The sequence below is a fragment of the Crinia signifera genome, chromosome 1 (genome assembly GCF_055691185.1).
Source record: "Crinia signifera chromosome 1, ASM5569118v1, whole genome shotgun sequence".
Lineage (NCBI taxonomy): Eukaryota > Metazoa > Chordata > Amphibia > Anura > Myobatrachidae > Crinia > Crinia signifera.
This window is the reverse complement of record NC_139217.1, coordinates 451,912,730-451,927,316: the sequence shown is the minus strand read 5'-3', so window position 1 is coordinate 451,927,316 and position 14,587 is coordinate 451,912,730. Positions and strand designations below refer to the sequence as shown.

Sequence of the window (14,587 nt, the reverse complement as noted above, 5' to 3'; positions counted from 1 at the left end):
TTGCAGTAAAACCCCACCCAAATCTAATTCTCTCTGCACAAGTAACATCTGCCCCACCTGCAGTGCACATGGTTTTGTCCATCTAAGAAGGATTTTGTCAGAAAGAGTGAACTAGAATAAGACATGGCTAAGGTTGACATACACATAGACAACACAATTTTTTAATTTTTTTAAGTTTCAACTTTTGCCTCATTTACCATCTGCGCGATCTACGATTGGGAATAGTAACCTGCGCCTGAGTGCAGCGGTAGCGGTGAGACACTTTGCCCGAAGCCTGGCACACAAGCGTCTACTGATACACCTGGTCACAGAATGGGAAATGGAAAAGTTTTGCTGAACATTTTAAAAAAAAATTGTTATTCTTTTTTGTCTATTTTCATGTTGACCTTTTTGACCCTGTCCACCTTTTGCATGTTGACCTATTGTCCATGTATCTATATTATGTAGATCTATTATACCACACTCAATGAGGTTTAGGCCCCCACTCACTTGCAGCAGGTGCAGTGCATCAGAGTCCTCTGAGGACTAAAGGGCCCACTGTTCCTGTCACCCACTGTTTTTACCTGTCACACTCTGCCTCTCCCTTTCACACTCTGCCTCCCTATACCTTTCCCTGTCACCATCTGCCTCTCCCTATCACCCACTGCTGCCCCTGCCACCCTCTTCCTGTCACCCATTTTTTTCCCGCCACACTCTGCCTCCCTCTGCCTTTCCCTGTCACCCTCTGCCTCTCCCGGTCATCCACTGCTGCTCCTGTCACCCTCTTCCTGTCATTCCTGTTAAGCCCCGTACACACGGGGGAGATATATTGTTGAGCAATATATTGCCCAGTGTCTCCTTTGCATCAGCGACCAGAGATGGTCGCTGATGAAAAGGAACCTCTGCTGGGGGAGGCGCAGAGGTAATTAGCTGGTCGCAGGAGCAAGCTCCTGCGACCAGCGATTACAATGGGGCAGAAAACGGGAGCACGCACCCGGCGATTTATCGCTGGTGCGCACTCCAATCACTGGGAATATGGTCGCCTGCGACCATGTTATAGCCCCTATCGCCCCCGTGTGTACACAGCATTACCCACTGTTTTTCCCTTTCGCACTCTGCCTCCCCCTGCCTCTCCCTGTCACCCCTGCCTTTCCCTGTCACCCACTGCTGCCCCTGCTACCCTCTTCCTGTTTTTCACTGTCACACTCTGCCTCTCCCTGCCACCCTCTGCTTCCCTCCGCCTCTCCCTGTCTCACTCTGCCGCACCCGGCCCCTCACCCTGTCACCCACTGCCATGTTGCATGTTGTGAACTTGGGTTGGGGTGGAGGAGGGGGGCTCAAATTATTATATTTCTACACCCAAACCAACCGCTCATAAGTTCCACTACTGCCCCCACTAATTTACTAGCTGCTATAAGAGATTACATTTAAGATGCCATCCGGGAATAAGGTGATATCTTGATAATATGCATTACTTTAGCCTCCTAATAATAATAGTGCATACAAACAGCTGGACTTCAGAAAAGAAAGTTTAAAAAAGCTTGTCAATAGACATAAATCAATAGGGCACATACAACTAAACTAATCAATTAAAAAATATCAAGTTGTTCTCATGTTTCTCCAAAGATCCACAACAATGTACAGTAGGGCATACAGGTTGAGCATCGCTTATCCAAATATCCGTTATGCAAATTATTCCGAAAACCACAGTCTCCAAAATGTACTTTTATTTTTTATTTGTTGCTGAAAACCTACAGGCTACATCTGTAATTGGCACTACTGGGGGAATAACAAGTAACTGGCACTAAATATGTGCAAGGACATGATTGCTTGGCATTCACATTCAGTGTCTGAGATAGAACACAAACTTGGTTTCATGCAAATAAAATATATTTGTGTGTTTGATGTGTTTATACAACGTAAGTGCAAAATAGCTCAAGATACCTCATTCAAATATAAAAATATTCCAAAATACGGAATAATCTGTTATCCAAAATTCTTCTGGTCCTGAGCGTTTTGGATAAGGGATACTCAACCTGTAATGTCTAAAAACAACACTGCAGTTATGGGGCAATCTGAGGAGCAAAGCCACCGGCCTGTTTACTGCATACTAATAATATGTAAAACAAGTATACAGTACTTGTAGCAATTGTAGCAAGTATACAGTACTTGTAGCAATTGTAGCAAGTATACAGTACTTGTAGCAATTGTTTAATGAACACATTTAGGAATATACCATTTATTTACACCAGATTTTTAGCTGTCAGGTTCAGGATGTGATTATCGTCCTCCTCTGATACCAGTTTTGCCTCCGGATGAGCTTGGAATACTCACTGTTGGTCTTTATATCACTTCTGCCCAAAGTCTATTAGCCAGAAAATACATTATGGAAGATCAACGCGTTTCGCATCAGCTACTTCATCAGGGGTGTGGTAAACACTGCCCCGCCTAACGCACGCCCACCCCCCACCTTAATCCCTGTGCTACGCTTACACATCCACTCGCATGCGCCAGCACAGAGGAAAAATCATTTGATGGTTACTCACCATCTAATGATTTTTCCTCTGCAGATAAAACCAGGCCTGGACTTACCTTTATCCTGGCTGTTCTACTGCGGATTGGGGGCGTCATGTGACATCATCCACCCGCCCTGAGCAGGCAGCGGCACGCATGAGTTTGCAGAGTTTTTGTGGGTACACCTATAAAAAAGCTGGCCGGACCCCAGCAACCACACCCTGCCTTTCACTCAATCTGCGAACGCCCTGGCGAGTGAAAAACTTGCCAAAGGCGTTCACACCGGGGATTTCCACATGCACGTGAGCAACTATGCGCACACCCCCACCACCAGAGACGAGGCCGAATACAGACCTGTACAAACAGGTCTGTATCGGCACCCTATGTGTGGTATGTTAATGCTTTAAGATGTTCACAGTTTTCCGTGGTTCCACCGGGAACATTATTACACTCGAAATGTCTTTGTTTTATTTGTGACCGGACGTGTTTTTGAAAAAAGACAAATTTTTATAGCAAAAAAAAAATAAACTATATTTTTATTTTTTATTGTCTTTTTATTTTTCCTAGATTCTTCTGTAGATAAGAAAGAGAAAAAAGATACACCACGGGGGAAAGATTCAGAACCAAAAACTCCAAAGTCAGGTAGAGTTGTTACTTAATGACTGGGCAGTTACGGATGACTTAGACTGATTTACAGCCATTTGCAAATCATGTTTATAAAGTTTGCAAGTAACAATTTAAAAATATTTTGGCATAAAGTTCTCTCTTTTACACTGCAGCAGTTTGTAGCCTGTTTCATGGGCTCTGTGTGGTTTTATAATGGTCTGGAGCAAAGCTCAGCTGGTGCTCTTGTTGAGTTGTGCTGTAAGATTGAAATACAGGGCCCTCATTCAGAAGGGGGTGCAATGGTGCCGCAAGTAGCCGATGTTGCCAGCCTGTGCTATTGTCTAAGTCACACTGTGCATGTGCCCTGATGGTGTTTCAACAATTTAATGGGGGTAGCTAGCCAGATGTGGGGCATGTAGCAGTCAAAGACACAGTTGCATTGACTTAAGTGGACATGTTCAGATGGCAAAATTGCAATGGCAATGGCAGATGGCAATAGCATAGGCAGCAACATCGTCCATGTCGCACTAGTGCCCCTGGGCATCTCAGACTGAGAATCTATTGTGGCATTTGTAGAAAGGTGCAGATGCTGTTTTGCGTACAATACACAGTCCTGACTTCAGCTGCGACCACTTCTAATGTTGCCATAATTAAAGTTTCCCACTGTCTGTCTCCAAATTTAGTAAATATTCTAAAGGTGAGAAAGATTCAGTTACAAAAATGACTTACATTATGATAGTTTGTAAGGGCCCCTATATACCAAATATTGGCGATTAAATGTATATAGAAAATATAACATATAGTAAAGATGAGCCCCTTCCGCTCTGGGCCCCATAGCAGCTGCACCCCTTGCACCTATGGTAGTTACACCTTTGCCTAAAATGGCCACCACCTCAGAGGAGACAGTTATTAAGGATGGTATTGGAGGCAGTGCCCATTTTGTCAGTGACATTTTCAATAGTATGAAGGCAGGGGGTACAAAATTAGTAGTTCAGCCGCTGGCAAGAACACTTATTCTCTGCAGGTTATATATTTTACATTCTGCAGCGTTGTAACAATTCCTGTTCTGTAATATGTCTAAGGATCTCCAAGAGGGCGATCTCCAGGGAAGAAGTCCAAATCAGTTACAGCTACTCCTGAACCCCGTGTGCCCACTCCTGTCGGTCCACCTCCTATTCAGCCAGGATCCGCTGAGTGGGTGTACGTCAGTGAGCCTCTACCACCGGTATGTAAATGCACATACAAAACTTACAGTACATATTTTAAACTAGGTGATTCATCGCGCCCTACGGGCGCTCTTCACACCGTCGTAAGGGGCTGCGCCCCCTTAATTTGTGAACATTTGTATATGAGAAAGATGGTTAGAATTGTATAATAGATGGCCTGTATTGCAACTTGAGTTATAGGTGAAATGTGTTAAATAGAGAGCATATGATGTGGAAGGGGGGGTGTATTGTTTTGTTTGATTAAAAAGCGGTTACAGAGTAAGATGTACATTGATAGTGTGGATGGTACAGTGACATTTGTGGGTGTGGGGGGGGCTGTGTGTGCATGTTGTTTAGGTGTGTGTGTGCAATAGTATAGTAGGGTGTTTCTGAGTCGGCGGCTCCCCACTGGCGGAGGTCACGACACAGGAAAACAGGAGGCTGGGTAGTGATAGGGGTGTGTGGGCATAAGGGGGACTAAAGAGGAGGGTGGGAGATACTGTGTAGCTTCTGCCAGTGGGTGAGGGTCCAGCGTGGCAGTACAGGAGTACAGGATGGTGGCCCTTAGTCAGTGTCTCCTCCTACTGGATGGGAGTTCGGGTGCATGAGAGCAGGAGGCTGGGCTATGAGGCATGATAGGGGCATGTGGGCAAAACAGCGTCAGCGACTCCCCAGTGGTGGAAGTTACGGTTCAGGAGAGCAGGAAGCTGGGTAGTGATAGGGGTGTGTGAGTTTACGGGGGACTAAAGAGGGGCTTAGGGGTGCCGTGAATTGCGGGAGGGGCGCGGGGGGGCGTGAATCAAGGGAGGGGGGGGCGCAGGTGTCGGCAAATCGCGGGAGAGGGCGGGGGTCCGCAAAGCGTGGGAGGGGGCGTGAATTGCGCGAGGGGGGGTTGCGAATCGCGGGAGGGGGGGTGCGCGGGGGGTCCGTGAATTGCGGGAGGGGGGGCACGGGGCGCGATGAATCACTTAGTTGGTTATATAGGATATAGGATGGTAGGATGTTGCTGTCATTCAGAATGCATTTACATAAACAGTAATAGTAGCAGTAAAAGATCTGACTTAAAACACCTACAGTAAAACAGAACAGGTGTTATATATTATACAAAGAATTGGTTGATGATGTGTAGGTTGACGTGCACATAGTTCATAGTTGTCACTGGAAAAAAAATAGCTACAAGAAAAAATCAACACAGAAAGGTCAACACATGTAAATGTTGACATAAGTGTGGCACTTCATTGGTGTCCATGTCGACACATGAGAATGAATATGAAAACATTGAAAAAGTGAAAGATAAATCTTGTCAACCTTTTTCATTGTCGACCATAGCCATGTCAGTGTTTTGCATGTGCCGTTTAATCGTGGGGATGCCGTGAATGGGGGGGGGAGGGAGGGAGGTGCATACCTCCCAACATGACCCTCTCCAGGAGGGACACATTGCTCTGTTTCTGGACTTTCTTCTTAATTTATGGATTACCATCACCTGTACTTAAACACCTTTCTTATCAATTACCCTGTTTAAAACAGGTGATGACAATCATAAATTAAGATGGAAGTCCACAAACAGAGCATTCTGTCCCTCCTGGAGAGGGTCATGTTGGGAGGTATGGCGGTGTGGGGCGCTCACCTGGTGTGTCTGGTGAGTAGCTGTGTCTTTGCTGTGTAACATGGAGAGGCAGAGGGTGTCTGGCACTGTCTGTGGGCTCACTGGGCTGGTTCTCTGTCATGTGAGTCAGTCATGTGAGTCAGAGGCTCCACCCAGCGTTAGAGCTCCAGACACACTTTGAGTGACAGATGTAGCCAAATATATAAGAGATAGCATATCTTGGCATGCAACTATTTCCATTACAATGTGTCTGATTTGCAATACTGGGGTGCACAAGCAGCTTCCACAGATTAAAATGATATGCAGCATGACTATATTCTGTATGCAATGGCACCTTTTCTGCTTTTATGCATTTAAAATGCTAGATTACAGTGTTTTCCAGTAAAACACAGTAACATAGCATTTTGTATACGGATATAGGAGCAGTCACACAAAGAATATAGGCACGCCACATATCATTTTTATCAGCATAAGCATGGCATGGCATGACTAGAAGGGCTGTTTTACCTGCAAGGAGGCTAGATGAATATGGACACATCTGCAAGTGAATTTCAAATTGAGGAAAAAGTACCAAAACTGAGAAAGAACTACACTGTCTACGGTAAAAGGCAAACAACAGGTCTGGTACGAGTTACCCACACCTTGCATTGTTATGCTTTATCTGCGAGCTAATACCAATTCCTTTGCTAAAAAATACTGGTACATAAAGCCCGATTTAGAGATGTACGCAAACCTTATTTTATTGTGGTAGAGCGATCATCGTGGTGACACTGAACAGTTTGACACTAACTGTGATCCAGTATGCAGTTGTGTTGTCTCCTGCATCTTATTACCTGCTTCCAGGCTGCATTCAGGCTTCATTGGCCTTCCGGAGAACCAGGGGATTCAATGGTGGTCCCCAGTAGGACCCGCCAACTTTCTTAGAGGGGTGGGGCCTTACACAAACTTTTACTACTTAATTCCACTGTGCCGTCATCCGCTACTGACTGATCTGGTGGCGGCAACATGACTTTGTTATCGCCGCCGGGCAGTCTTCAGATATTGACTAACCTGCCGGCGGCTGCAGGCGCGAAGGCTGATTTTGGCTATGTTCCCAGAGGAACCATGCAGGTGGATGTCACGTTCCCATCATGATGTCATGTTGCTTCATATGCGTCACGCACTGGGCCCAATGATAACATTCCCTGTTGGGCCCTTAGAGTCCCAGTATGACACTGGCTATATCACTTTATGGCTAGTCAAAAATTGGATAATCAACCAATCAATGATGATGCTACGTCTTTGTGCACAGACATTGGGATTTCCAAACCTGCCGGCGGCAGTACAATTCCAGGCGGTAGCAACATTTGCATATTTTTGTACATGCGCTGCATAGAAACGTGCAGCTGGGAATGCATTTACATCCATTTCTGAATCAGGCTCATAACACACTATAAGCAAAGTAAGACCCAGATTTGAAGTAACGGTATCACATTGAAAGAAAAAGTGTGCAGTAACTCATCAGTCAGGTCCGATAGCTGTGACCACACATTGCCTCAAACCCCCTCCCCCCTAATCCCTAATCCTACTGTAGGTACCTACTACACTTTGCACTAGGGCCCTGATTCTGGTTGACTTGGCAAGCTGCAAAGCTTGCAGTTTACCAAGTCCCAGAGGGCCTGCCCTTCTGAATGCTGAATTGCCACCACCCCCCCCCCCCCCCCCCCCCGCCCCCGCCACCCCCGCTACCTCCATATCCCCTTGCGTCACAAAGACACATCACCTCACAGCAGGAGAAATCGTTTTGATGGTCGTAAATGAACACCCGTTCCCATGGGCGACTTGACTCCGTCACCCCAGGCCCTCAGCCCGCATCACTCATGTGGACAGTTCGGTGACTATTGCAGTCGCAGTGTCCGTTCGCCCAGGGACCCTGCACATACACATAAATCATTATGCGCATGCACAGATAAAAACATTGCTCTCTCATGCGAACGTGTGGGGAACCGAATAAACCAGAATGACCCCCAAATTGCCAAATTCAAATTTGTACGCAGCTGCAATTGTGATTTTCTAGGTGTCGGAGCTGCAAATGTTAGCGAAGCTGGAGCCCAGAAAGGAAATAAGATGCCCATCAGAGCAACCCATTCACAATTGTGTAATCATTCGCAGCCTAAATGCAAAAAACACCAGCCTATGGCCATGCAGACTGGCTGTGGCAGTAGCGACACTGACGCCAGGTTTCTCTGCATACATGATTGCCACTAACTGCTTATACACAAACCCCAAAAAAGGGATATGACGGCCCTGCATTACTCCCCATTAACACCTCCTTGCAGTCACTTTTCCATGAAGCCCTCTTTGCGACAGCAGCACATGCACAGTCTACTGACAATCGCCCCGTTGTGTGAACATCGGCCATTGTTTAATAACATGAATTTAGCCCTAAGACTCAAAATTGAGGAAAGCGTATGCAGCATAGGATTGTCAACCCCTGGGATGCACCAGGCATTTTTTGCTATAAGGTGCAGAAAGGATAGATGTATTAGGACACACCTATATCAATGGCGTAACTATAAATTTTGCTCCCCCCTGCCAAAAAAGTTTGTGGCGCCCCCGCCCCCTCCAGGCTCCTCTCCCGCATGTTTCCCCAGCGTGTGACGTGATGATGTCACAAACATAACGGAGAAGCTGAAGCAGGACAGAGGAAGAGAGACCAGCATACACTGCTGCTTCCCTTGGCTCCGCCGCATCCCAGGCCGCCCGAGCACGCCCATCTGCCTGCCCATCCTGTACACAGTAGCCAATGGCCGGCTCTGTGTACATTCAATAGAATCAGTGGGGGGATTTGTCACTGACTCGCCACCAGTGCTCAGTCAGTGGGCAGCGGCAGGCAGCAGCATGTCAGTGCGTCGGGCGGGTGCCGGCGCCCACACAGACCCTGCTGCTGCTTGCTCCCCCAAGCGGCTGCTGGGGCTGCCTTACAGTAGTTACACCACTGACCTATATTGTTATCAGCAGACAGTGTTTAAAGTTATTTTAAATTTGAATCTTTTTCCTTCAAAATAAAGTTTGTGATGGAAAACAGAAACCTATAAACATACTAATAGTAAAGTGGAACTCAAAGGTTCTTTAATCACGATGTCAGAGTATCAGAATTTTTTTCAATATTTAATTAATTAAATTGTCCGTACCTGTCACCCACACTCTATACGATACATAGTTAATGATATGCACTATAAAGATATCGTTAATGATATATTGTGCTTATTATCTAGTGTCTACGCACTCATTGGGGTCAGTTACGTGGTGGTATACAGCTGTCCTTCCCAATGTCCACATGGTTTGTGATTGGCAGCTACCAGCACTGGTTTTGCCTATCACTTTGTACTTACGGTAAATAATTTCATTTACTGTAGTCCTGAACCACCAACCCACACAGTGTGGAACCCTCTGTATTAGTATTAAGGGAATACGTTCCATTTTAATTTTGTTTAATTTTTTTTTAATAGGAAATTCCAGAGTTCCTAGTACCCTATTGGCAGACCATAGAAAATACATATGTAACTGCCATTAAAGCCGGACTGAGGAGTATGAGAAAAGAACGGTTCATTGTAATCCATTATCTGTATGATATCAGGTACAATTATATCACTTATATCCTAACGCTTACACTTGTCTGCTGGGTTTATATTGTTTGACATGTTAATGAACGAAGTCTTCAGACAAAACACAACTACAGTAGAATATGTATTGTTGAATGTGTTCAAAGTGTTTCCAACCTTGTCCATTTTTGTTTGTACTTAAATAAAATCACCTGTTAGGCTTTCCTGTTCGCTCTATCAGGCTGTATATTGTGCTCTGTAAATGTTGTACATGGTTGCTTTGAGAAGACATTTAATGATTTGCTGTAAAACAGAATGAATGCACATTGGGCCTGATTCAGACATTCTTGCTAGGCTGCGAGTATTCAGAGGGCAGCAAGCTGGAAAGCGCTGCCCCGCCGAGGGAGAATCAGGCCATCGAATGATTTTCCCCTTGCTTGTATCGCTGCGTAAGTCTGGACCCACTCAACGCTGCGAAGGCCGTGGTGAGAAGGAGGCTAGGGATTGTCCGCGGTTTACGGGACCCTCCTGGAAAAGGCTGACGTTATGCCCCCAAATGCTCTGCGCCTGTCAATCACCTTGCGAGTGGCAAGCAACGGCTAGCCTTCGCATGGTCCGTTCGCAAGGTGACCCCACCCATACGCACAGCGTACTGTGTGCATGAGTTGTTTTTTAAAAATTGGCAAATTCTAACCCCTGCATATGGGTGTGAATCAGACCCATTGTTTTTAACAATCAGAATACATTCTGTGCAGTGCAATACTAAGCCACTCCATTGTGTTACAGCTAATTGGCTAACGTTTGATTCTATTTAATGAGGTCCATCAGTACATTTAAAGATACAATCTATTCTTTTATCCAGAGATAAATATAAGCATTACCTGCGGCGTCCGGACCACAAGCAGGAGTTTGTCTCTCAGTGGCAGTCTGACTTCAGTTCTGTGCCGGAGGACATGTGGGAAGACGAGGAGACGAAAGCGGAATGGCACCAAAGACTGGATGTAGGTGTCCGCAATGAGGATTTCATGTATAGTAAATATAGTACTTGTGATTTTCTTATTCTTGTTTTTGTATGTTTTGTAATGTAATAATCAGTTCAATGACAAAAGTACATAAACATAAGGCATGATTCATGTTTGATAGAAAAGCAAAAAAGCTAGCAACTGGGCAAAGCCATGCTTCGCTGCATGGGGGCAGATGTAACAAGTGCAGAGAGATTAGATTTGGGTGGAGTGTGTTCAAATGAATAATCAAAAAATTGCAGTGTAAAAATTAAACGGTCTAATGTTTGGGGCCAAATGTAAAAGGGTGTGAGAATCAGAAAGTAAGAGATTTTGGGAGAGTTTTCACTTTTTTTTTAAAGCGGCAATCGGAGCCAAAACCGATGATTTTTAGCAATTTTTTTCCATGTAAATGATTGCCACTTTAAAAAAAATGGGAAAACTCTCCCAAAATCTCTCACTTTCTGATTCTCACACCCTATTACATTTGGGTGCCAGACGGGGTCCCGACAGTCAAAACACAGACAGCCGGGTGCCACCGGCTATTTTCCCTCGTCCTCGACCCCCATTGAGGGAGAATAGAATAGGTGGCTCGCCTAGCAAACCACCGTGCCCGCAGTGTGGCGAGCGCAGCGTGGTGAGCGCAGCGAGCCCGCAAGGGGCTTAGCTGCACTCACCATGCTGTCTGGGTCCGGCCAGTCGGGATGCTGATGACTGTCGGGATCCCGACTGTCAGACCCCTGTACCACACCCATTACATTTTGCTTGTGATCTTATAATTATAGTATAATTGCTGACATCTGCTTTATGTATTTGTAATTCTGCGTTATCTGCGTTTTTACCAACACCAGGATCTCAGAGACCGTCTGTGGGACATCTGTGACACCCGGAAGGAAGAAGCAGAGCTGGAGCGTTCTGATATCATGAATGAAGGTTGGCTGCAGGATCACTTGGGGATACTGATGAACCATTTCTTCTCGCTGATGCAGGTAGGTGCAACAAACAGAACATTACATCATTGAGGGAGATCCTCACAGGAGCCTGATTTTGAGTTGAACACATCTGCAGCTTGCACCATGCTGGATGCAAAAGATCTATATGAGACAGGCGTCCAATTTCACATACATTATGATTGAGCACAGAAGTCGGCATATACGCCAACAACACGACAGGAGATGGAACATTTCTGTGCGTTCATATGGTTGCCATCCAGTTACTGCCCAGGAATGCCCCTTTTACAGATAATGGGCACTGTATGTACTAGTGAACTCCTGTCTGTAGTATAGCTGATCCAGTGCATGGGCAGATGCCAATTTGGTTCCATGATTTACATAAACCCAAATACTGATACAGAACCAGACGCTGCTGCATACAAGGTTTATCTTCTACAGCACATGCGATGGCAAGGTTACACAGAGCCTTGTGGGCTTAAATGGGGTAATTCAGACCTGCCCGCTAGGCTGAGTATATATGCAGCCTAGCAAGTAGGTAAACACTGTCCCGCCAAATGCGCACCCTCTGCCATCCGAATCCCTGTGATGCGAGCAGATGTGTACACTTACATGCGGCCGCACAGAGGAAACATCTTACTATGGAATTATTTTTCCTCTGTTCGGTATGAAAAGTAATATTAGACTTTCCTCCGAATTTGGGGCGGGCACTGATGTCTTATGATGTCTCGCACGCCCCGTGACAACAGAGCTGCCCGCTGCTGTCCACCACCTCCCTCTCCCATTATGCCACACCGTATGATCCAAAATTCACATTATGCCACATAGAATGAGTAAAAATTCACATTATCCCACATAGAATGAGTAAAAATTCACATTATGCCACACAAAGTAAGCCAAAATTAAACATTATGCCACACGAAATGACCCAAAGTTTGCCTTATGCCACATAAAATGATGCAGAATTCCAATAGAATGAGCCAAAATTCACATTATGCCACATAGTATGAAGCCAAAAAGTTGCGCTCACCATGCTGTCTGGGTCCGGCCAGTCAGGATCCCGATGTCCGGCTAATGACTGTCGGGATCCCAACTGCGGACCCCTGTACCACACCCGTATCATCTGCATGTGATCATTTTCAATGCCTGTTAATGTCATCTGTCCACCCCTGTCCACAGGTCAAATTAGGCATATTGAGATTCCCCTTGTCCCAAGAACACCCCTCACCCATACTTGCCTACTTTTGAAAACTAGTTTCAGGGAGATTATAGTTGGTATTTTGCAAAGTGCCCTATTGAGGGGGTGTGTCATGCTCCACCCAAAGGGTGTGTCTAGTTCCATATATGGAGAGATTGTGAACGTAGCACCTAGAAGCGTGGGTGTGTACTGCTACATCTGAGAGGAATCTTTTATTATGACTTATATTCTAATGTAGATGAGCCCAAAGCAGTTAGTAAGAGATACTATACTTGGTAAAGAAAAGTCACTGATACGTGTCAGGGATTGTTCATCTATTGTGTTTTACATGTGGTTCCATATAAATGTCCACAAGCCATGCATGTAGCCATAAGGATCAATAGGGCAGATGTATTAAGTCTTAAAAAGACATAAATGTGAGGGTGATAAAGAGAGATAAACATTCAGCCAATCAGCTTCTAACTGTCATGTTATAGGTTGTGTTTGAAAAATGTCAATAAGTAGCTGATTGGCTGGACATTTATCTCTCTTTATCAGCCTTGCATTTATCTTTTTTAAGGCTTAATACATCTGCCCCATTGTGTATTATCACCAGTTCTGGGAAATGGCACAGTGGATTCAATGTAAATGTACTGTATCTAGCTCTTATTACCTTTTTTCCCAAAAATGTACAGTAACAGTTACATAATGTGGGCTAGGTGAAATGAGGGAGATTGCTAGACCAATGAGGGTGAAAGGGAGATTGCTGCTATGTCAGTGAGTCTCCTGCAGATTGCAGGGTGGGAGGTAACTATGATGTAACAGCATAATGTGGGCTAGGTGACATGAGGGAGATTGCTAGACTAATGAGGGAGAGAGGGAGATTGCCGCTATGTCAGGGAGTCTCCTGCAGAATGCAGGAGGGGAGGTAACTATGATGTAACAGTGTAATGTGGGCTAGATGGCATGAGGGAGATTGCTAGACTAATGAGGGAGAGAGGGAGATTGCTGCTATGTCAGGGAGTCTCCTGCAGAATGCAGGAGGGGAGGTAACTATGATGTAACAGTGTAATGTGGGCTAGGTGGCATGAGGGAGATTGCTAGACTAATGAGGGAGAGAGGGAGATTGCTGCTATGTCAGGGAGTCTCCTGCAGAATGCAGGAGGGGAGGTAACTATGATGTAACAGTGTAATGTGGGCTAGGTGACATGAGGGAGATTGCTAGACTAATGAGGGAGAGAGGGAGATTGCTGCTATTTCAGGGAGTCTCCTGCAGAATGCGGGAGGGGAGGTAACTATGATGTAACAGTGTAATGTGGGCTAGGTGACATGAGGGAGATTGCTAGACTAATAAGGGAGAGAGGGAGATTGCTGTTATGTCAGGGAGTCTCCTGCAGAATGCAGGAGGGGAGGTAACTATGATGTAACAGTGTAATGTGGGCTAGGTGACATGAGGGAGATTGCTAGACTAATGAGGGAGAGAGGGAGATTGCTGCTATGTCAGGGAGTCTCCTGCAGAATGCAGGAGGGGAGGTAACTATGATGTAACAGTGTAATGTGGGCTAGGTGACATGAGGGAGATTGCTAGACTAATGAGGGAGAGAGGGAGATTGCTGCTATGTCAGGGAGTCTCCTGCAGAATGCAGGAGGGGAGGTAACTATGATGTAACAGTGTAATGTGGGCTAGGTGACATGAGGGAGATTGCTAGACTAATGAGGGAGAGAGGGAGATTGCTGCTATTTCAGGGAGTCTCCTGCAGAATGCGGGAGGGGAGGTAACTATGATGTAACAGTGTAATGTGGGCTAGGTGACATGAGGGAGATTGCTAGACTAATAAGGGAGAGAGGGAGATTGCTGTTATGTCAGGGAGTCTCCTGCAGAATGCAGGAGGTGAGGTAACTATGATGTAACAGTGTAATGTGGGCTAGGTGACATGAGGGAGATTGCTAGACTAATGAGGGAGA

The 14,587-nt window shown here is 45.6% G+C and overlaps 1 protein-coding gene across 2 annotated transcripts in view; it reads left to right on the top strand.

Annotated features, from left to right (window-relative positions):
- Positions 1 to 14,587, top strand: part of SPEF2 (sperm flagellar and cilia associated 2) — a 123,123-nt gene that overhangs the window by 78,704 nt on the left and 29,832 nt on the right. Inside the window, exons 18-22 of one of the 2 annotated variants that reach the window (XM_083154924.1) lie at positions 3,061 to 3,135; positions 4,182 to 4,324; positions 9,402 to 9,529; positions 10,357 to 10,495; positions 11,347 to 11,484. In XM_083154924.1, the coding sequence (XP_083011050.1) occupies positions 3,061 to 3,135; positions 4,182 to 4,324; positions 9,402 to 9,529; positions 10,357 to 10,495; positions 11,347 to 11,484 (623 nt within the window). Of the gene's footprint in view, positions 1 to 3,051; positions 3,136 to 4,181; positions 4,325 to 9,401; positions 9,530 to 10,356; positions 10,496 to 11,346; positions 11,485 to 14,587 lie in introns of both variants that reach the window. The other variant, XM_083154918.1, reaches the window with a different exon arrangement.